Source organism: Agrilus planipennis, unplaced genomic scaffold, assembly GCF_000699045.2.
Source record: "Agrilus planipennis isolate EAB-ADULT unplaced genomic scaffold, Apla_2.0 scaffold232, whole genome shotgun sequence".
Taxonomy (NCBI): Eukaryota; Metazoa; Arthropoda; class Insecta; order Coleoptera; family Buprestidae; genus Agrilus; species Agrilus planipennis.
This window is the reverse complement of record NW_020438990.1, coordinates 75,945-99,202: the sequence shown is the minus strand read 5'-3', so window position 1 is coordinate 99,202 and position 23,258 is coordinate 75,945. Positions and strand designations below refer to the sequence as shown.

At 34.5% G+C, this 23,258-nt stretch overlaps 4 protein-coding genes and 1 long non-coding RNA gene across 6 annotated transcripts; 4 read left to right on the top strand and 1 right to left on the bottom strand.

Annotated features, from left to right (window-relative positions):
- Positions 1-70: 70 nt before the first annotated feature.
- On the top strand, positions 71-2,537 carry LOC112904771 (transcriptional protein SWT1-like). Its single transcript, XM_025975698.1, has 6 exons — positions 71-159; positions 241-1,033; positions 1,096-1,288; positions 1,367-1,548; positions 1,685-2,433; positions 2,492-2,537. The coding sequence occupies exons 1-6, from the start codon at positions 116-118 to the stop codon at positions 2,535-2,537; spliced, it is 2,007 nt and encodes a 668-aa protein (XP_025831483.1). The 5' UTR covers positions 71-115.
- Positions 2,538-2,904: 367 nt separating this feature from the next.
- LOC108741556 lies at positions 2,905-15,965 on the top strand. 2 transcript variants are annotated; one of them, XM_025975695.1, is made up of 6 exons: positions 2,905-3,100; positions 3,161-3,389; positions 3,491-3,891; positions 3,947-3,973; positions 10,771-12,681; positions 12,813-15,965. In XM_025975695.1, the coding sequence occupies exons 1-6, from the start codon at positions 3,098-3,100 to the stop codon at positions 15,915-15,917; spliced, it is 5,676 nt and encodes a 1,891-aa protein (XP_025831480.1). In that variant the 5' UTR covers positions 2,905-3,097; the 3' UTR covers positions 15,918-15,965. The 2 variants fall into 2 exon arrangements, with proteins under 2 accessions (XP_025831480.1, XP_025831479.1); XM_025975694.1 differs by lacking the exons at positions 10,771-12,681; positions 12,813-15,965 and adding an exon at positions 6,016-9,365 and having other exon boundaries at positions 3,947-5,884.
- LOC112904770 (transcriptional protein SWT1-like) lies at positions 9,654-10,699 on the top strand. The gene is made up of 4 exons (XM_025975697.1): positions 9,654-9,801; positions 9,904-10,007; positions 10,064-10,430; positions 10,494-10,699. Exons 1-4 carry the CDS (start codon positions 9,660-9,662, stop codon positions 10,520-10,522), a joined length of 642 nt encoding a protein of 213 aa, XP_025831482.1. The 5' UTR covers positions 9,654-9,659; the 3' UTR covers positions 10,523-10,699.
- Positions 15,966-15,978: 13 nt separating the features above from the next.
- Positions 15,979-17,730, top strand: LOC108741558 (transcriptional protein SWT1). The gene is made up of 6 exons (XM_025975696.1): positions 15,979-16,157; positions 16,220-16,412; positions 16,491-16,649; positions 16,752-16,855; positions 16,912-17,278; positions 17,559-17,730. Exons 1-6 carry the CDS (start codon positions 16,044-16,046, stop codon positions 17,693-17,695), a joined length of 1,074 nt encoding a protein of 357 aa, XP_025831481.1. The 5' UTR covers positions 15,979-16,043; the 3' UTR covers positions 17,696-17,730.
- Positions 17,731-18,056: 326 nt separating this feature from the next.
- LOC108741550 lies at positions 18,057-19,332 on the bottom strand. The gene is made up of 3 exons (XR_001938523.1): positions 19,168-19,332; positions 18,607-18,775; positions 18,057-18,186 (listed from the first exon to the last, which is right to left on the bottom strand). It is a non-coding gene; the product is annotated as an uncharacterized LOC108741550 (long non-coding RNA).
- Between the last annotated feature and the right edge of the window lie 3,926 nt (positions 19,333-23,258).

The window sequence follows — 23,258 nt, the reverse complement described above, 5'->3', positions numbered from 1 at the left end:
AACCTAAAAATAACGATTGGTATATATTATTAATAAATAATTATTTATATAAAAACGTTTTGGTTAATTTTGTTAATTTAATGGAATATGGTACTTATTAAAAAAATGTTTGTCAATGGTTAAGTGTATTGGTGGGTTTGTGAATATAACCTTAAATGTGTAAATATGAAAAGTTTTAAATAGTTGTGATTTTATGCTAATATAACACAGTTTAAAAAAGATGAACTCCAATTTTAACAGAAATAATACTTTCCAAAGTCGTTCCTACCACATGGATGGCTATTTAAAAAGGAAAAGGGAGGATGATAACGTAGATGTACAACCCTCAAGCAAACGAACCGAATATTCGGCGCCTCCGCAGAAGTTTTCAGTGAACAGTCGTTTACAACAATATCGTAATGAATTACAGTCTGTCCCTGATTCAAAATCCTTCAGACTACATCAAATAGCAATTCAAAATTCTCCATCTAAATCACGAAATAATGAGACATTCAGTGACTCTAAAAGACATCCTGTTTCTGGGTTAGAAAGTAGATTAAATAGTATTAGGAATAATAAAACAAATACTAATGCACGTCCTAACAATAACAGCTGCCACAATAAATTTGCATCTACCAGTGCAGAGTATCATGCGAAGCCACTTAAAGCCAATTTACCCGACACTTCAGTGGATTATAAACGTAAATGCATAGAATATTTGCAGTCCAATATTTCTATAGCAAGGCCACCTTCAGAGAGGTCAACTCCACTTCCAAGTTATGCATCTGATTTGTCTTCAAGTTCTAGCACATCTTATAATGCTCATCAGATTTCGCGTGTAGTGTCAGATATGGTACATGATAATCATTTCAATAAAAGTTTTCAGAAGGGCTGTGATAATAATACCCTTTCTTCTAATAATTCTTTAAATTGTTACTATATGCCAGAAGAAGGAGCCAACAGGCATGGAGAATCAACTGACCAAAACAGAAACTCAAATGATGATTTGTTTATGGATTGGACACCAATTGATGAAAAAATTGTCTTATCAAATGTAATATTTGTTTATTATACAGGATGTTGTCTATTACTGTTTACAATTGTTTTGATTTTTAGATTGAGAAAGTTCGGACCAGTATGCTACCAAATATCTTACCACAAACTGAATTCCAAAAAGAGGTACAAAACATTTCATCTGAGTTGATGCGAAATGACGGTGTCCTTAAAACTGTTTTTATTGTTATTGATACGAATATTTTCTTGTCGCACTTGGAAGTTATAAAAGAAATAATGGAAATAAAAATTAATGGTAATATCCTCAACTCTTTAAGTATTATAATTTTTTTTTTATTTTAAGTCAAAAAATTGAGTGGAGTACATTTTTAAGGTGTAGAAGTTCCCATAATGTTTTTACCTTGGATTGTAATTCAAGAATTAGACTATATAAAGGATGGAAAAAATGCCCATGAATTTTTACGAAAAAGAGCGCAAATTGCTATTAAATTCATAAATGCCTGCCTTCAATCTGATAAGAAGATCCTTCAAGGTATATATTTTATAANAAAGAAAGCTTGATGTCGATTCAACTACAGAATCTTCCAAACTGAAAAGAAAAAAATCAAAAAGTCAAAAAGCTAAACCCCTAGAAAATCAAAATGATTCAAACAATGAAGAGTGGAAACTAGAGAATAAGAAAAAATTGAAGGTTGCACAAGATGTCATCGGGTCAGATGAAGATGAAGAGAAGTCTCCAAAGAAAAAGAAGAAAGGGAAATCCAAGGAACATTGTGACGAGATTCGAGAACTATTGGATATTGAAAGTGAGCATGGTAGCAGTATAATTCCATTGGAATTACCAGAAAGTGGAACTCCAAAACCCAAAAAGAAGAAGAAACGTAAAAATGAAAAAAATGCTGAGAAATTCCCAAATGAGCAGACACTGGTTAACGTAATCGACCAGAACAATGATATAGAAGAAGAACCGCAAACTTCTGTTTCCAGTAAAAAAAGAAAACGGAAAAATAAACAAGTAGTCAAGAAAGCTGACTCTGATACTGTAAAACCTGATAAAAATCAAGTAAGAGAGCATGGTATAGTATCAGTTGAGTTTACAAACGACTCTGATTCGGATATCAGTATTTACACCGTGGATTATGAAAGCGACAATAATTCAAATTCAAATTTGAGCTTTTGTACCATAGCAGATACTGGAGTAGCTTGCAATATACAAGAAGACGACGATTCTTTCGACGAATTTAGAAGTATAAGTGACGTTGGGGAAGATATTGAAGTGGTGAATGTGAACCTGCTCCAAGAAAAGCACCCACTTAAAAGAACAGAAGGTCATCCCGAAAAGAAACAGTTCTCCGACTTTTGGGACAATAATATGAAAAAGTTTTATTGTGAAAGTTGGGGACACGAAAACTTTTCTGTTTCCGAATGCCAGAAGTTCATGTCAGATGATCCAAGTTTTTGGAAGATCCTTGATCGAGATAGATATTTGTGTTTTCAGCCTAGAGGCCCCCGATGCCGTTCATGCCGCCAATGGGGACACTTGACGTACCGTTGTCCCAACAAATCCAACTTTCTCGTGTGCAATTTATGCGGAGGTAAAGGTCATATGGAACCGAGGTGTCCAAATAAAATATGTACGTCGTGTGGTCAGCAAATGAACTATTTTACGACGTATTGCTCCAGGTGCAAAGGGTTTATGAATGTAATTTGCAACATTTGTAATATGAGGGGGCACCCAACGAAGATGTGTCCGGATTTGTGGCGCCGTTATCAGAAAAAACCGATAATTATTTTATAGGCACTTACTGATTGTGAATTAAAAAAAAAAGTAATTAATAAATTAAATGTGGTTATTAAGCCGAAAAAAACACGTTACCGTTTATGTAACCACAATCATTGCTCTTCTGTCACTCGTTTTCTTTTCTAACCTGTCTCACGTATTTTGTGTGTAGTGTGCAAATGATTTTTAAATACAGTTAATTGCAGTATTCTTTTTAGAAAAATATAATGCACCGTAAGCGTTAGTGGCCTTTTTATCAGTCGATTTTCTATTTTAGTTTCATTTTATTTAGTTATTAAAAACAAACAGAAATGAAGAAAAAAAATGGTATGATGTGTGAATTTCCTTTGTGGCCATTTATATTTAAAATCTTAATGGCTTTTCTAGGCCGACATTGAAAGTAACACAGAAATTGATATTGAAGACCTGGAAGCTCATTTATATGGTCAAATATATCATTCGACACTTTCAGAAGAGATTGACATGGAATCTCAGAATAGTTCCAGAGATTTTGAACTAAACAGATTAAATAGCAAAAAAAGTAACAGATATTACGAAAATCCAGACATCAATGTGGTCCCTCAACCTTATCAACCCAACAGATTTATTGATTTAAGTGTGTATCTCTTTATAATCCTTAAGTCTTTTTTTTATGTTGAAGTTTGCAGCACCTCTATGTAGTGTACATATTTTTTACTTATATAGAAAATTTTTCAGGAAATTCAAGCTCTGTTGATGATCAAACAGGTGGCATGCATAAAAAGTTTTACAATCATCAGAATAATTTGTACAACTACCAAAACCCACCTTACAATGAAACATATTCAAATACGTGTCAACAATTCATATTGCCAGGATCTCCTGGAATAAACAATATAGTAGTCATACCACCTGCTCCTACGCAATGCTTCTCAACTGCCTTTCATCCTCTCTTCAATAAATCCAATAAGAAAAAACGAGCCAAGCCAAAAAAGAAGCTTAAGCCAGAGAATCCAGCCCAAACCACTTTCAAAGAGCATAGGAAACAAAATAAAGTCCTTACTCCAATTACTGGACAGATACAGGCTAATAAAACTACCAATAACAATAACAATAAAACACAAAGTAACTCTAAAGTTGTAAGTTCCTTTTTTTTTTTTATTGTTGCTTATTAATTTGTTATTCTCATTTTAGAATGGTTCATCAAATCTTGATATTGTGGTTCTTAGTGATTCTAACGATTCTGATGTTGAAGAGGTGATTTTGGAAAAACCTATAATCTATATTAGTTCCAATGAAGATGATAATATAGAAGAATTTGGATTGCAAGAATGTAGCATGAAAGCAACAGAAAATGAAGAAGAAGCCCAGGAAAAGGAAGATAAAGGAACATGTAAAGGCATTCAAGTGAAAGCCGAAAATCAAGAAATGAAAAAAGCAGAAAAAAATGCCAATTCAGAAACAGATAATGAAGATGATGTCATAGTTCTAGTGGAAGAATCTGTGGAACAAGAAATAATAGAAGTTGAGGACACAAAAGATTCAAATTGCAGTGCAGATGTTACAATAACTATCGAAGAAAAATCTCAAATTGCAAGGATTGAAAATGAAGAAATTAACAATCCATTGGTGGATGTTACTAATGATTTTTTGGACGGTGTTCAATTGAGTCAACACTGTTTTAATTTCCAACTGCATGGCAGTGATTTCTACTGCTCCAAATCTACAAGTCAGTTAAAAAGCAATGTAAATAATGAAGCATATGAAACTGAAAGCAGCTGTAGTACAGTTGATATTCCTATTAAGAGCAATGCCATCAATGATATTGGGTTTGATGCACCGTCTAAAGAAGTATTTGATGAACCAAATTTAGAAAGTTTTGCCAATTTCATTACACCTAAAAGAAAGCTTGATGTCGATTCAACTACAGAATCTTCCAAACTGAAAAGAAAAAAATCAAAAAGTCAAAAAGCTAAACCCCTAGAAAATCAAAATGATTCAAACAATGAAGAGTGGAAACTAGAGAATAAGAAAAAATTGAAGGTTGCACAAGATGTCATCGGGTCAGATGAAGATGAAGAGAAGTCTCCAAAGAAAAAGAAGAAAGGGAAATCCAAGGAACATTGTGACGAGATTCGAGAACTATTGGATATTGAAAGTGAGCATGGTAGCAGTATAATTCCATTGGAATTACCAGAAAGTGGAACTCCAAAACCCAAAAAGAAGAAGAAACGTAAAAATGAAAAAAATGCTGAGAAATTCCCAAATGAGCAGACACTGGTTAACGTAATCGACCAGAACAATGATATAGAAGAAGAACCGCAAACTTCTGTTTCCAGTAAAAAAAGAAAACGGAAAAATAAACAAGTAGTCAAGAAAGCTGACTCTGATACTGTAAAACCTGATAAAAATCAAGTAAGAGAGCATGGTATAGTATCAGTTGAGTTTACAAACGACTCTGATTCGGATATCAGTATTTACACCGTGGATTATGAAAGCGACAATAATTCAAATTCAAATTTGAGCTTTTGTACCATAGCAGATACTGGAGTAGCTTGCAATATACAAGAAGACGACGATTCTTTCGACGAATTTAGAAGTATAAGTGACGTTGGGGAAGATATTGAAGTGGTGAATGTGAACCTGCTCCAAGAAAAGCACCCACTTAAAAGAACAGAAGGTCATCCCGAAAAGAAACAGTTCTCCGACTTTTGGGACAATAATATGAAAAAGTTTTATTGTGAAAGTTGGGGACACGAAAACTTTTCTGTTTCCGAATGCCAGAAGTTCATGTCAGATGATCCAAGTTTTTGGAAGATCCTTGATCGAGATAGATATTTGTGTTTTCAGCCTAGAGGCCCCCGATGCCGTTCATGCCGCCAATGGGGACACTTGACGTACCGTTGTCCCAACAAATCCAACTTTCTCGTGTGCAATTTATGCGGAGGTAAAGGTCATATGGAACCGAGGTGTCCAAATAAAATATGTACGTCGTGTGGTCAGCAAATGAACTATTTTACGACGTATTGCTCCAGGTGCAAAGGGTTTATGAATGTAATTTGCAACATTTGTAATATGAGGGGGCACCCAACGAAGATGTGTCCGGATTTGTGGCGCCGTTATCACTTAACCGTAAGACTATTTTATTTATTTATTTTCACCACAAATTACATTACATAATGCTACATCATACCATTCATACAAAATCTTATATATAATAGTTACGTTTAATTTTTGTACAGTAAATAATTTCTCAATTACAGACTAAAGAAGGGCCTGTAGTCTCTCCGGAAAGCGACTTGGTAAAGCCGTTTCACAAACGTTGGTGCTCCGGATGTGGATCACAAGGCCACTTCGAGCACGACTGCAAATATTATAACAGGAGCCATTCGGCAACATTGCTTGCAATACAAAGTTACGAGCCTGTTTATGAGCCTATGAAGAAATCGCCTGGTAAAAGGAAGCAAGAAAATGAAGGTAGCTTGTCAAAGAAAAAGCAGCTGAAGACTAGTCATTACCAAATCGACAAAAATAAGGGTGAAACTGGAAGCAAGGGTAATTTCAGTGATTCGGGGAGTAAATTGGACGAAGTAGAAAAGTTCAGAGGGGAGAAAAAGAAAAATCAGCAAGAAATAGGAAAGACACCCACGGAAGAGGATGTAAAGTCTAAAGAACGAAAACAACAGGAAGCTGTATTAAAATCTAAAAATAAGAATAAAAAAGAACATAGAAAACAGAAAGCTGTTGAAAAATCTAAACAATATAAAGAACAAGGAACCTCAAAATCGCAAGATAAAATTCATAAAGAAACGGTAACAAAACGTAAAGATAAAAACATTGAGGAAGAAACTTCAGATGTGGCAAATAAAGTGAATGATGCTTTAAAATTAGTGGAACAAATTGTGGTGGTAAGATCAACGGATGTAAAGACCCATGAACAAGAAATTTTAAATGCAGAGGCAGACAAACAAGAAGAAGCAAATTCTACAGTACAATATAAAAAGAATGAAAACTCAGAATCCCTGGAGATTAATCACAATAAAGCAGGACCAAAGTCGAAGGAAATGGAAAAGCAGAAAGATGTTTTGAACTTTGAAGAGAGTCATAAGGGTGAAACAGCAAGAAGTTCCGAGAAAAACGATGAAAAAGAAGAGTCACAGTCTCAAGAGGAAAATCAAGAAAATATTTCAATAGATAATATAGATCAGTTAGAGATAACGGTGAAATTTAACCGACAAAATGACGAAGAAGAAACAAAGAATCAGGAAGCAGAAACAAAATCTAAAGAGAATAATAGTCAGGACGAAGTTTCAAAATCCCCAAAAGAAAACCAAAATGAGGAAGTTATTTCAAAACATAATGAAATGATTAAACACAATGAGGGAAATTCAGAAGAAATTCATGAAGAAAAATCAGAATATGGAGAGATAATTAGACAAGAAGAAACGTTACACTCTCAAAAGGAAGCGATAAAAAAGGTCAACGAAATAATAATTGTAGAAGAAGTATCAACATTACAAGAAAAGAGTCAATCGGGAATCTCAACAAACATTGAACAGCAGGGGACATCAAACGATCAAGAGGAAGCGTCAGCGCACCATCCAGAGAAAGCGTCGATAAATGATAAAAATAGTACTCAAGAAACGTATAAAGCAATAGAAAACTCACAACCACTAACTAAAAAGCAAAGGAAAAAATTGGCCAAGGCCCAAAAGAAACTATTAAAATTACATCAAAAAATAGAACCACAATCGCAACAAAAATCTCAATCACAACAAAAAACTCAACCACAACAACAACAACCACAATCGAAGAACAATAAAAAAAATAAGAAGCCACGGCAAGTACAAACAACAAATCGTCCTGGTCTGCTTGGTGACCCTTCCAACTTCTTAATTAATCCATGGGCACCTTTTGTCGCTCCTGCTTTTAATTCTCCATTGTTCTATCCCCCCGGGACCGGTCATTTACAAAACCACAACTTCTACGGTTCCCCTTTTCAAACAAACAACTATCAACTACCATTTCATGCAAATTTACAAAATCTTTTGTCTGGTAACAGCATTTTTTCTTCCCCGGCATTTTTACATGCAAACCCTTTCATGCAATCACAAATGGGACAAGGACAACCAAATTTGGGGCATGTTCAACCACATGTAAGACGAGAACAACCAAATATGGGACAAGGATTAGCAAACGTGGGACAAGAACAACCAAATGTGCGACAAGGCCAACCAAATGTGGGACAGTGCCAACCATATACGGGAGCGCCGCAACCAAATATAGCACAAGAATCGCCAAATGTAGAACAAGGACCACCAAATAGTAATATTCAAATGTTCGAAGTAAATAACGAACGAGAAGAAACAGTTGGGGTTATGAGTACTATTGACTTGACAGAACCAGATAGAGAAGTAAACAATTTAGTAAACACTGGGCGTGACCGTATGGTCCAAGAAGTGGATTTAACAAGCACATCAGGGGATGAAACGAAAGGAAATGAACGAGACAAGAGAAATGTTGTGAATAGTACCGATTTACCTCGACCACAAATGAATGATGCAACACCAGACGATCCATTTACAATCTGTTTATCTGCGTTTGAAAGCTCCCTTATGAAAAGAGCACGCGGGAAAATATTTATGCGTGACTTGTCCACTACTTACGGTATAACGTACCGTTTTCAAGAAAAGAAGAAAATGGTCATAACGGGGAATATAGATGACAATATTTTTGATATGATCAAAGCGGAAGTACACGATTATTTGCGGGTTCACCATGAGAGTGGCGGTAACTATCCACTACCAACGAATTATTCTGACGCCAAAATGGTTATTAAAGAATGTTTCGATTTTTTGGCACCTTTTGAGCGTTTATCATATCCTTTTGCACAGTTGTTACGTTTGAATAATAGGGGAAGTAGACATCCAAGCATTGTTCTGAAAATGACCCGTACAATTATCAGCATAAATCGAATTTTTATCGCAAAATTACTTTTGAAAGACGGTAGAAAACACATGGACATTTTAAGAAACAGACTTCTCAAAGGCGGAAATCAGGAAGGAGAAATTAATGGGCCAGAATGGGATACTTTAAACCAATCTTATAATCACGTTTTCCAAAATGATACAGACGAACTTTTATGTATCGAATTTTTAAGCAATTTACCTACCAATATCGTACCGAAACAACTAAGCGATGATATTTGGAAAGCGTTTGTTAATTTAAAAAAAGAGGATCGAAACAGCATCCATTTTCTTTTAAATAATCGGGAGGCTTGTGCTTGCGCTAAAAATTTGTTTCACTTTATGGATGCAGACGGGCAGCAGTCAATGAAAAAGCAAAAAAAAACTTTATGGAAGAAATAATCAGAGATAAAAGTCTTTTTTTATTTCAACGCTTTATTGATAAGTGTAAATGAAATGTTCTCGTTCTAGTTGCGCAGTTATTATGGTATTAAAAACCTTATTTCGTTTTATTCATTAAAAAATGTTTCATTATTAGTTTGTGTTATTTTTATTCTTGGATAATTATTCACTTATGAATAGTTTTTTTTGTCAAACATTTAAAACTGGATGTATAAATAATAAATCATATGCTGGTGGTCATAGAATTGTTTTTTTATTACAAAAGGAATCTGTCAATGATGAAGGCTCCGTTTTTATCAGCAATTTATATTACTTAAACCAAACATTTGTTTTAATGTATCATTATCGTTATTTTCTTTGATGAATTATTGATTTGATTTGAAATAATTTAGGTTTATTTTGGGTGTGCAACACCGTCGGGCGAATTAATGCGTTTTCAAATAGTCCTCGTTCTGTTCGGAGGTGGAATTCACGTTACACCTTTGATTAAGTATTTATTTGTTTTTGCATTAAAAATAACGTTAAAAGAAGTTCCCATAATGTTTTTACCTTGGATTGTAATTCAAGAATTAGACTATATAAAGGATGGAAAAAATGCCCATGAATTTTTACGAAAAAGAGCGCAAATTGCTATTAAATTCATAAATGCCTGCCTTCAATCTGATAAGAAGATCCTTCAAGGTATATATTTTATAACTATAAAAGTTTTTTTTAACATCCAAACAACATTAATTATTGCATTTTGTATTGTTTAATAGTGAATAATATTATTTTCCATTAAAGGACAAAATATGTCAGATGTAATGCAGAATATGACTCCAAACACATGTGCTGATGATGCAATTTTAAACTGTTGCCTACAAATTTTGAGGCGCAAAAACCGAGTTGTAAGTTTTTTCCTTTTACCCACAACTTCTTAAAATAGTAAAAAAAATTCTTTCAGATACTTCTTTCCAATGACGTAAATCTTCGTAACAAAGCATTATTAAATAATATTCCTGCTTATGGCCACGATGAAATTGTAGCGATTTTGGATCCATTTCGTAAACCAGCTAATGAAAAAGTTTGTAAAATTGAAGAGATTAAAACGAGCTTGAGCCATTTAATTAGTATGATCATTGTGAAGGAAATAAAGGAATCGTATGGAAGCATATGGAATAGGATGGGGGGTATGTCAAAACCCCCTTGGTCATTGGAAGGCTGTTTAGAAAGACTATTAAATTATTGGACATCTGTATTTAATTTTTCCTTACAGAAGAACGCCAAGGAGCATTTTCTCGAGTTTAAAAACTTTCTTAAAAAAGAAAGCAGTAAGTTGATTTAATTAATCGTTTTTTTATTTATTTAACCAGAACTTTTCCAATGTTTTTGAGATTCCCCAAGACAAAAGACATGTATCTGATATCACTCAGGACCATATGTGCACTCTTAGGGGACTTCCATTAATTGCGTGAAGTCGAAAGGGGATTCGTCAAAATCTCATCAAGGACGAAGGGGATCGAAATTTTAAAAAAATCGCACGTAATTAATGGACGTCCCCTAACTACGAGTAAAAAGAAACGAAATGATTCTTTTTTTTTTTTTTTTCAGTTACAACGACAGATAAAGAAACTTTTATTAATTATTGCCTTTCCCTTTGNTGATATTGTGGTTCTTAGTGATTCTAACGATTCTGATGTTGAAGAGGTGATTTTGGAAAAACCTATAATCTATATTAGTTCCAATGAAGATGATAATATAGAAGAATTTGGATTGCAAGAATGTAGCATGAAAGCAACAGAAAATGAAGAAGAAGCCCAGGAAAAGGAAGATAAAGGAACATGTAAAGGCATTCAAGTGAAAGCCGAAAATCAAGAAATGAAAAAAGCAGAAAAAAATGCCAATTCAGAAACAGATAATGAAGATGATGTCATAGTTCTAGTGGAAGAATCTGTGGAACAAGAAATAATAGAAGTTGAGGACACAAAAGATTCAAATTGCAGTGCAGATGTTACAATAACTATCGAAGAAAAATCTCAAATTGCAAGGATTGAAAATGAAGAAATTAACAATCCATTGGTGGATGTTACTAATGATTTTTTGGACGGTGTTCAATTGAGTCAACACTGTTTTAATTTCCAACTGCATGGCAGTGATTTCTACTGCTCCAAATCTACAAGTCAGTTAAAAAGCAATGTAAATAATGAAGCATATGAAACTGAAAGCAGCTGTAGTACAGTTGATATTCCTATTAAGAGCAATGCCATCAATGATATTGGGTTTGATGCACCGTCTAAAGAAGTATTTGATGAACCAAATTTAGAAAGTTTTGCCAATTTCATTACACCTAAAAGAAAGCTTGATGTCGATTCAACTACAGAATCTTCCAAACTGAAAAGAAAAAAATCAAAAAGTCAAAAAGCTAAACCCCTAGAAAATCAAAATGATTCAAACAATGAAGAGTGGAAACTAGAGAATAAGAAAAAATTGAAGGTTGCACAAGATGTCATCGGGTCAGATGAAGATGAAGAGAAGTCTCCAAAGAAAAAGAAGAAAGGGAAATCCAAGGAACATTGTGACGAGATTCGAGAACTATTGGATATTGAAAGTGAGCATGGTAGCAGTATAATTCCATTGGAATTACCAGAAAGTGGAACTCCAAAACCCAAAAAGAAGAAGAAACGTAAAAATGAAAAAAATGCTGAGAAATTCCCAAATGAGCAGACACTGGTTAACGTAATCGACCAGAACAATGATATAGAAGAAGAACCGCAAACTTCTGTTTCCAGTAAAAAAAGAAAACGGAAAAATAAACAAGTAGTCAAGAAAGCTGACTCTGATACTGTAAAACCTGATAAAAATCAAGTAAGAGAGCATGGTATAGTATCAGTTGAGTTTACAAACGACTCTGATTCGGATATCAGTATTTACACCGTGGATTATGAAAGCGACAATAATTCAAATTCAAATTTGAGCTTTTGTACCATAGCAGATACTGGAGTAGCTTGCAATATACAAGAAGACGACGATTCTTTCGACGAATTTAGAAGTATAAGTGACGTTGGGGAAGATATTGAAGTGGTGAATGTGAACCTGCTCCAAGAAAAGCACCCACTTAAAAGAACAGAAGGTCATCCCGAAAAGAAACAGTTCTCCGACTTTTGGGACAATAATATGAAAAAGTTTTATTGTGAAAGTTGGGGACACGAAAACTTTTCTGTTTCCGAATGCCAGAAGTTCATGTCAGATGATCCAAGTTTTTGGAAGATCCTTGATCGAGATAGATATTTGTGTTTTCAGCCTAGAGGCCCCCGATGCCGTTCATGCCGCCAATGGGGACACTTGACGTACCGTTGTCCCAACAAATCCAACTTTCTCGTGTGCAATTTATGCGGAGGTAAAGGTCATATGGAACCGAGGTGTCCAAATAAAATATGTACGTCGTGTGGTCAGCAAATGAACTATTTTACGACGTATTGCTCCAGGTGCAAAGGGTTTATGAATGTAATTTGCAACATTTGTAATATGAGGGGGCACCCAACGAAGATGTGTCCGGATTTGTGGCGCCGTTATCACTTAACCGTAAGACTATTTTATTTATTTATTTTCACCACAAATTACATTACATAATGCTACATCATACCATTCATACAAAATCTTATATATAATAGTTACGTTTAATTTTTGTACAGTAAATAATTTCTCAATTACAGACTAAAGAAGGGCCTGTAGTCTCTCCGGAAAGCGACTTGGTAAAGCCGTTTCACAAACGTTGGTGCTCCGGATGTGGATCACAAGGCCACTTCGAGCACGACTGCAAATATTATAACAGGAGCCATTCGGCAACATTGCTTGCAATACAAAGTTACGAGCCTGTTTATGAGCCTATGAAGAAATCGCCTGGTAAAAGGAAGCAAGAAAATGAAGGTAGCTTGTCAAAGAAAAAGCAGCTGAAGACTAGTCATTACCAAATCGACAAAAATAAGGGTGAAACTGGAAGCAAGGGTAATTTCAGTGATTCGGGGAGTAAATTGGACGAAGTAGAAAAGTTCAGAGGGGAGAAAAAGAAAAATCAGCAAGAAATAGGAAAGACACCCACGGAAGAGGATGTAAAGTCTAAAGAACGAAAACAACAGGAAGCTGTATTAAAATCTAAAAATAAGAATAAAAAAGAACATAGAAAACAGAAAGCTGTTGAAAAATCTAAACAATATAAAGAACAAGGAACCTCAAAATCGCAAGATAAAATTCATAAAGAAACGGTAACAAAACGTAAAGATAAAAACATTGAGGAAGAAACTTCAGATGTGGCAAATAAAGTGAATGATGCTTTAAAATTAGTGGAACAAATTGTGGTGGTAAGATCAACGGATGTAAAGACCCATGAACAAGAAATTTTAAATGCAGAGGCAGACAAACAAGAAGAAGCAAATTCTACAGTACAATATAAAAAGAATGAAAACTCAGAATCCCTGGAGATTAATCACAATAAAGCAGGACCAAAGTCGAAGGAAATGGAAAAGCAGAAAGATGTTTTGAACTTTGAAGAGAGTCATAAGGGTGAAACAGCAAGAAGTTCCGAGAAAAACGATGAAAAAGAAGAGTCACAGTCTCAAGAGGAAAATCAAGAAAATATTTCAATAGATAATATAGATCAGTTAGAGATAACGGTGAAATTTAACCGACAAAATGACGAAGAAGAAACAAAGAATCAGGAAGCAGAAACAAAATCTAAAGAGAATAATAGTCAGGACGAAGTTTCAAAATCCCCAAAAGAAAACCAAAATGAGGAAGTTATTTCAAAACATAATGAAATGATTAAACACAATGAGGGAAATTCAGAAGAAATTCATGAAGAAAAATCAGAATATGGAGAGATAATTAGACAAGAAGAAACGTTACACTCTCAAAAGGAAGCGATAAAAAAGGTCAACGAAATAATAATTGTAGAAGAAGTATCAACATTACAAGAAAAGAGTCAATCGGGAATCTCAACAAACATTGAACAGCAGGGGACATCAAACGATCAAGAGGAAGCGTCAGCGCACCATCCAGAGAAAGCGTCGATAAATGATAAAAATAGTACTCAAGAAACGTATAAAGCAATAGAAAACTCACAACCACTAACTAAAAAGCAAAGGAAAAAATTGGCCAAGGCCCAAAAGAAACTATTAAAATTACATCAAAAAATAGAACCACAATCGCAACAAAAATCTCAATCACAACAAAAAACTCAACCACAACAACAACAACCACAATCGAAGAACAATAAAAAAAATAAGAAGCCACGGCAAGTACAAACAACAAATCGTCCTGGTCTGCTTGGTGACCCTTCCAACTTCTTAATTAATCCATGGGCACCTTTTGTCGCTCCTGCTTTTAATTCTCCATTGTTCTATCCCCCCGGGACCGGTCATTTACAAAACCACAACTTCTACGGTTCCCCTTTTCAAACAAACAACTATCAACTACCATTTCATGCAAATTTACAAAATCTTTTGTCTGGTAACAGCATTTTTTCTTCCCCGGCATTTTTACATGCAAACCCTTTCATGCAATCACAAATGGGACAAGGACAACCAAATTTGGGGCATGTTCAACCACATGTAAGACGAGAACAACCAAATATGGGACAAGGATTAGCAAACGTGGGACAAGAACAACCAAATGTGCGACAAGGCCAACCAAATGTGGGACAGTGCCAACCATATACGGGAGCGCCGCAACCAAATATAGCACAAGAATCGCCAAATGTAGAACAAGGACCACCAAATAGTAATATTCAAATGTTCGAAGTAAATAACGAACGAGAAGAAACAGTTGGGGTTATGAGTACTATTGACTTGACAGAACCAGATAGAGAAGTAAACAATTTAGTAAACACTGGGCGTGACCGTATGGTCCAAGAAGTGGATTTAACAAGCACATCAGGGGATGAAACGAAAGGAAATGAACGAGACAAGAGAAATGTTGTGAATAGTACCGATTTACCTCGACCACAAATGAATGATGCAACACCAGACGATCCATTTACAATCTGTTTATCTGCGTTTGAAAGCTCCCTTATGAAAAGAGCACGCGGGAAAATATTTATGCGTGACTTGTCCACTACTTACGGTATAACGTACCGTTTTCAAGAAAAGAAGAAAATGGTCATAACGGGGAATATAGATGACAATATTTTTGATATGATCAAAGCGGAAGTACACGATTATTTGCGGGTTCACCATGAGAGTGGCGGTAACTATCCACTACCAACGAATTATTCTGACGCCAAAATGGTTATTAAAGAATGTTTCGATTTTTTGGCACCTTTTGAGCGTTTATCATATCCTTTTGCACAGTTGTTACGTTTGAATAATAGGGGAAGTAGACATCCAAGCATTGTTCTGAAAATGACCCGTACAATTATCAGCATAAATCGAATTTTTATCGCAAAATTACTTTTGAAAGACGGTAGAAAACACATGGACATTTTAAGAAACAGACTTCTCAAAGGCGGAAATCAGGAAGGAGAAATTAATGGGCCAGAATGGGATACTTTAAACCAATCTTATAATCACGTTTTCCAAAATGATACAGACGAACTTTTATGTATCGAATTTTTAAGCAATTTACCTACCAATATCGTACCGAAACAACTAAGCGATGATATTTGGAAAGCGTTTGTTAATTTAAAAAAAGAGGATCGAAACAGCATCCATTTTCTTTTAAATAATCGGGAGGCTTGTGCTTGCGCTAAAAATTTGTTTCACTTTATGGATGCAGACGGGCAGCAGTCAATGAAAAAGCAAAAAAAAACTTTATGGAAGAAATAATCAGAGATAAAAGTCTTTTTTTATTTCAACGCTTTATTGATAAGTGTAAATGAANTCAATAAAAGTTTTCAGAAGGGCTGTGATAATAATACCCTTTCTTCTAATAATTCTTTAAATTGTTACTATATGCCAGAAGAAGGAGCCAACAGGCATGGAGAATCAACTGACCAAAACAGAAACTCAAATGATGATTTGTTTATGGATTGGACACCAATTGATGAAAAAATTGTCTTATCAAATGTAATATTTGTTTATTATACAGGATGTTGTCTATTACTGTTTACAATTGTTTTGATTTTTAGATTGAGAAAGTTCGGACCAGTATGCTACCAAATATCTTACCACAAACTGAATTCCAAAAAGAGGTACAAAACATTTCATCTGAGTTGATGCGAAATGACGGTGTCCTTAAAACTGTTTTTATTGTTATTGATACGAATATTTTCTTGTCGCACTTGGAAGTTATAAAAGAAATAATGGAAATAAAAATTAATGGTAATATCCTCAACTCTTTAAGTATTATAATTTTTTTTTTATTTTAAGTCAAAAAATTGAGTGGAGTACATTTTTAAGGTGTAGAAGTTCCCATAATGTTTTTACCTTGGATTGTAATTCAAGAATTAGACTATATAAAGGATGGAAAAAATGCCCATGAATTTTTACGAAAAAGAGCGCAAATTGCTATTAAATTCATAAATGCCTGCCTTCAATCTGATAAGAAGATCCTTCAAGGTATATATTTTATAACTATAAAAGTTTTTTTTAACATCCAAACAACATTAATTATTGCATTTTGTATTGTTTAATAGTGAATAATATTATTTTCCATTAAAGGACAAAATATGTCAGATGTAATGCAGAATATGACTCCAAACACATGTGCTGATGATGCAATTTTAAACTGTTGCCTACAAATTTTGAGGCGCAAAAACCGAGTTGTAAGTTTTTTCCTTTTACCCACAACTTCTTAAAATAGTAAAAAAAATTCTTTCAGATACTTCTTTCCAATGACGTAAATCTTCGTAACAAAGCATTATTAAATAATATTCCTGCTTATGGCCACGATGAAATTGTAGCGATTTTGGATCCATTTCGTAAACCAGCTAATGAAAAAGTTTGTAAAATTGAAGAGATTAAAACGAGCTTGAGCCATTTAATTAGTATGATCATTGTGAAGGAAATAAAGGAATCGTATGGAAGCATATGGAATAGGATGGGGGGTATGTCAAAACCCCCTTGGTCATTGGAAGGCTGTTTAGAAAGACTATTAAATTATTGGACATCTGTATTTAATTTTTCCTTACAGAAGAACGCCAAGGAGCATTTTCTCGAGTTTAAAAACTTTCTTAAAAAAGAAAGCAGTAAGTTGATTTAATTAATCGTTTTTTTATTTATTTAACCAGAACTTTTCCAATGTTTTTGAGATTCCCCAAGACAAAAGACATGTATCTGATATCACTCAGGACCATATGTGCACTCTTAGGGGACTTCCATTAATTGCGTGAAGTCGAAAGGGGATTCGTCAAAATCTCATCAAGGACGAAGGGGATCGAAATTTTAAAAAAATCGCACGTAATTAATGGACGTCCCCTAACTACGAGTAAAAAGAAACGAAATGATTCTTTTTTTTTTTTTTTTCAGTTACAACGACAGATAAAGAAACTTTTATTAATTATTGCCTTTCCCTTTGTACTTATTTACGAAATGGATATTCCAACTATGGTGAAAGTATTGACGATTGCGTTAAAAATATCAAAAATATTCAAAAAAGCTTGTAGCATTCAGTAATTTTTATGGTGTATTCATAAAATAAATTCTTCTATCTACATTTACAAACATTTGACGATGAGATTTGTTGGTAATGAGATACATTAATTAATTAACATATAAAAAGTTTGTGTCTTTTTATGGTCGGTACCATACATAGATACAAATGTACTATACACTAGAATGAACACAAACTGGGTGTCCTTTTTAACCAGTTGTATTAGGTGTAATTACTGTTAGGCTTAAATTACTGTGAGATATAAGAAATAAAACACTTGGTACACTTATGTTTCATAATTTATTTAGAACACTCTAAGTGTACCAAGTGTTTTATTTCTTATATCTTATTAAATGTGCCTAGCCAAGAATAAATTTCTTACATAAATTACTGTTGTCTGTGGCTCTTTGGGGACTGTCAACCCCATACTGTTTGCTGTTATACCTCCAAAGTGACTTAGCTTGAGATAATATCAGGATTAATACTAGTAGACTAAAGTGTCCTCTGAAAATTAAAAAATAAAAACTAGAATTAATAAATTAAAGTGTGGTAGATGATGTGTACAATACATATTTCTACCCTTTTTTTTATAGTAGTTTACATTTCTTATCGATGAAAGGGTATTGTATAAAGGGGTATAATGTTAAGCTTACAAAAGTTTTAAAAATGAGTTTCTGGCAAGGCTCAAGTAATAAAAAAAAGAATAAAATTAAGGATGCTGCTGTTTCGATGTTCTTGAAGCTGAGCTTGTACCTGGACAACATAATAGGGATAAACAAGAAAAAAAGTGCAGTAAAAGTCAAAGGGGCTGTTGTGGTTGCTATAAAAAAAATTAATTTCAATACTTTTTCATTTAAAAGTGGTATGCATCAAACTGATCTTATTAAACATGTCTATAGGAACTCGTTTACAACGGGTACTCACAGGGGGGTCTCTTTAAGCCAATTGTAGCTAATCGTAGGCTTTACTTGTCCACGGGGAGCCCCGTATTAGGGCGGAGTCCGCACCATCAGCCCCCACTGTTACCACCAAAGGGGTGTGAACCCTATAAACGGCATGGCTAGAGATATCAAATAACAGGCAATAATGGAAACTGAAAATAGAAGAATAAAATTAGAATTAACGTCTGGATAGATTAAAATTGGCCAAAATTATAGTAGCTAGGTAACGTTTACAGTATTTCTACCCCTTTTCTGGAGTAGTTTTCGTTTATTTATGAATGAAGGTATATATACACGTATCCTGGTATGTTTATAAAATGTTAATGGATGAAATAATGGATATATTTGATTGGGGGCTCTTATAATACTTGAATCGGGGTTGCGATGATTTCATCAGGTATTAGGACTGTCTAAAATCGGCAAAGTGACGACTGTTGCGATGAAACCTTGTTACATTCGTTCTTTACTGACCATATAACAATTTTCTTGCTTGTTTTACCTAATTTTACAACCTGGTAGGTAGACAGACAAGGGGGTTACTTACTATACATAATACTACAGTGCGGTAGGATTAATATTTTATTGAGACGAGACGTTTCGTTTGTTGATTACTTTTTCAGTAATTTGGGCACTGAAAACCATTTGCTACATGCCATATTTTAAATTTTACTTCCAATTTTTAGGTTAGCTTGGGTTGTATTTTTTTTCATCAGAATAAACTGAAATTATAAACAAAATATGACTACGAGTACGTTAATTGAACTCTACATTACCTTCGTTATGTTCTTTTCAGCATACTTGTGTTCCTACGGTCGTTACAAGTTCGTTTTCGAAAGGCGCAAAAAGTTTGTAACGTGTAATATAAAATTGGCATACTGCATCGAAATTGTACGATAATAGAACGTTTTACATTGTTCTTATAAATGCTATGATGTTTATGGAGGCTTCGTCCTACTGAATCCTTCCAAATTATCCTAGAAAAACATGCTTACAGCAGGAACAGTTAGAGAGGCTGTTCTTGAGAAAGTTAATATTTTTGCTCTAGACTAACTATAATACTTCTTCGAACATACAAGAGTAGGTTTTCATTAATAAAAATGCCAATTTTTAACTTAAAAATGTTATTTTTATTCATTTTATGTATATTTTGAACTAGGTTATGTGTCAAAGAGATAGGGATTTTATTTATTGGCACTGCTGCTCTAAGGATTTTAAGTTGGTATTATTGAGGATCGATATCCGTCCATTTGAAATTGTCAATTGTTTTATTTTTTGTTTCTGAAATTCCAAGAAGCTTAAAAATCCGTAATAACATCTCTATACGATTGGCTTTTGTTAGTTTATAGGAAACCACGATTAGAAAATGATTTCCATGTCGGATAATAATTTTACAACTAGCAGGGAAAATTTTGACTAATGTAGTATACCCCCACTTACTATACACCGCTTCCGTTAAAATAATTTCCGTCTTCTTTAATTGTTTGAGCTGAGACTTCGAAAAGTTAAGATGTTGCTGGCCGTTGCTGTTAATAAAGGGAATGGAGTCCTGAAGGTATTTATCCCTCATCTTTATTTGATTTTGTTCTCATTACATATAATACATTCCCATTTAATGATTGATAGGTTGTGATTATCGTTGGTTCGATTTTTTAGGCGTAAATGATTATTTTTGGATGGCGTGGGTTCGGGTGTCTCGGCGTGGGTTACGTTTTCGCCTATTTGTTGCAAATTTTATCAAGTTTTTAGATTAATTGAAGTTGAATAATTAGGGATTTGTTAAATTTTTCGAATTCTGAATGTAGGTTTAGGCGATGATGATAGATAATGTGTAACCCGTTTAGGTATAACATGCGATTCGATTTTGGTTCGATTTTATAGAATATGGCGTGAATATGTTCAAATATTAATCGTTTTATGTTCTGAAGGGGCAAGATGGACAAATTGAATGAATTTGCCGAACAACACGTCTACCCTGAGAGCCTGAGACTGCCACCATTTTTTCCATGTTGGACGAAAAATTCTAACAAGGACACATTTTATCTGAAAAATGGTAATTATTATTAATTAATAACACTGATAATAGAAAATTATTAAATTTCTTCCCAATTTTTGGCTAACGTTAAGATAGAGTGTTAGCTACATGACAATTATTGAGATGTATGAAACTAATTAAAATGTTGTTTCAACAGGTATTAATTTGGTCAATAAGAACCAGCATGAATTGAATAAAACGACAAAGACCTGGGGCCAACGTAGAGGAGTCCTGGAGTCGTCGAATCAGGAACCATTTTGTGGGAGTGGTAAGAAAGTTTTCATTATTTTGTTATTTGACTTTTAGTTACATTTTAGTAAAGTATTACTTTCTTAAATGGTATTATTTCTATCTTACAATTGGCATTGTTTAAGGAATTAATACTTAATCGATTCAGATAAAATATTAATAATAAATTGGACATAAAACTAATATTAAATTGTTTCAACAGATACTAATTCAAGGCAGTTTTAATTTGGATTACAATTTCGAGTATTATGGGCAATACAAACACGAATTGGAAATATAATTATGTTAATTAGACAAGAAGATCGACTGTTTGGATTTTGACTTTTTTTTAGGGAAAGGTAAATTTCTGTTACTATTTATCTATTGTTGTTAGAAGTTAGTTGTCCTTATTGCGTAATATTTTTGTTAAATATAACTAATTTAATATGTTTTCAACAGGTTGGCATTTGTTGGTCAAAACAAATGAAGATGAAGTGGAGGAAACAAAAACTTGGGAACATGATGGAGAGAAAATTGTTTCGTTTGTTTAATTTAATAACAAATAAATGAAAGTGTAAGTGGATAAGATGAAGGTCTTACGACCTGGAATTATCCACTTTCACCCTCTCCTTTTGGAGACATTTTATCCCCCAGTAATATATACATGAGTAATATTGATGTAATTTTAATAAGCAATATAATTAGAAATAGGAGACATAATTGCTAAAATGGAAAATGGCGACCATCTTGTTATAAATTTTCGCGTTTTTTTAGGGAAAGGTAAGCTTTCTTGTTAATATTCACTATTTATTTTTTATTACTGTAAAATAAATTACATAATTTTTGCCCATTTTATTTTAATTCTCTATTTTCGAATGTCTTTTACTTCTTAAACGTAACTTATGTAAAATTTTCTCCATTACAGATTCATTTCAATAACTAATAAAGTATGGAAATGGTTTTGGAAATGAATAAAATAAAAATAATTTTTAGTATGGTTTAAAATGGTTATTGAATTATTAATGTATTGAAAATAAAATGGTTGTAGGTTTATGGATGGATCCAGCGGTCTACGGGGCGCGGGGGCGAGGGTGAAGGAACGGATGGGTAAGCATGCATGAGGGTAGAAGATCCTTACTGTTCACCCTCACGCATTCTTACATCAATTGTGCGTATGAATGAGAGTAAATATAAGGGGGCATGAATGTGCGGGGCCGTAGTAAGAATGAGGTGAGATCGAAGAGAGTGGTAGTGAGAATGAAATGAGTAATTGTGCGTGTGTATGCGAAAGGGAGTGAGTAAGGATGAGCGAGGGTAAACTCTTACTTTTGTTCACCTTCGTGCATTCTTACTATCTCCCATTACGAGCGGTGGAATGAATGAGGGTATGTGACTGTGGGGGAAAGAAAGAGGGCGGTTGATGTAATGAGAGAGAGAGAGAGAGAGAGAGAGAACAAGAATGCATGAGGGTAAACGGTTGCTTTCGTTCGCCCTTCTGTATTCTTACTTCAGTTGTGCGTATGAATAGGAGTGAATATAAAGCCATGAATGTGCAAGGGTGTAGTACGAATGGTGGTGAGAATGAAATGAGATAACGGATGTGTGTGTGTATGAGAGTATGTTTGCGGGGAGGTTATAAGGATGAACGAGGATTAAACGCATTCTTCTGTTCACCCTTGTGCATTCTTACTATTTCCCAGTGGGAGCGGGAGAATGAATGAGCGTATGTGACTGTGGATGAGAGAAAGGGGGTGCATGAGGTAATGAGAGTGAGAGAGAGAACAAGAATGCATGAGGGTAAGCGGTCGCTTCCGTTCACTCTTCTGCATTCTTACTGCAGTTGTGTGTATGAATGAGGGTGAATATAAGGAGCATGAGTGTGCAAGGGTGAAGTAAGAATGGTGGTGAGAATGAAATGAGGTAATGAATGGGTCTATGAGAGAATGTGTGCGAGGGAGGTGGTAAGGATGAACGAGGGGTAAACGTATGTTTCTATTCACCCTCGTGCATTCTTGCTATCTCCCAGGACGAGAGGTGGAATGAATGAGGGTGTATGAATGTGTAGGAGAAAGAGGGTGTGCAAGGTAATGGGAGAGAATGAGAATGTATGAGGAGGAAACGGTAACATCCGTCCACCCTCGTGCATTTTCATTGTCTCCCATTACTGTGGGGTGTGAATGAGAGTGTGAAAGGGGATGAATGAGCGTATGAATGTGAACCGGCGAATAACAACACGTGAGATCGGATTGAGGTTAAATTTATCAAATTGAACAGTTTATGACCACTTGAAAGGCCTGGGATTATCCTCGAAGCTCGATGTATGGGTTCCCCATGTTCTCACAGAGAGAAATCTGTGTCGCCGCATTGACGTCTGC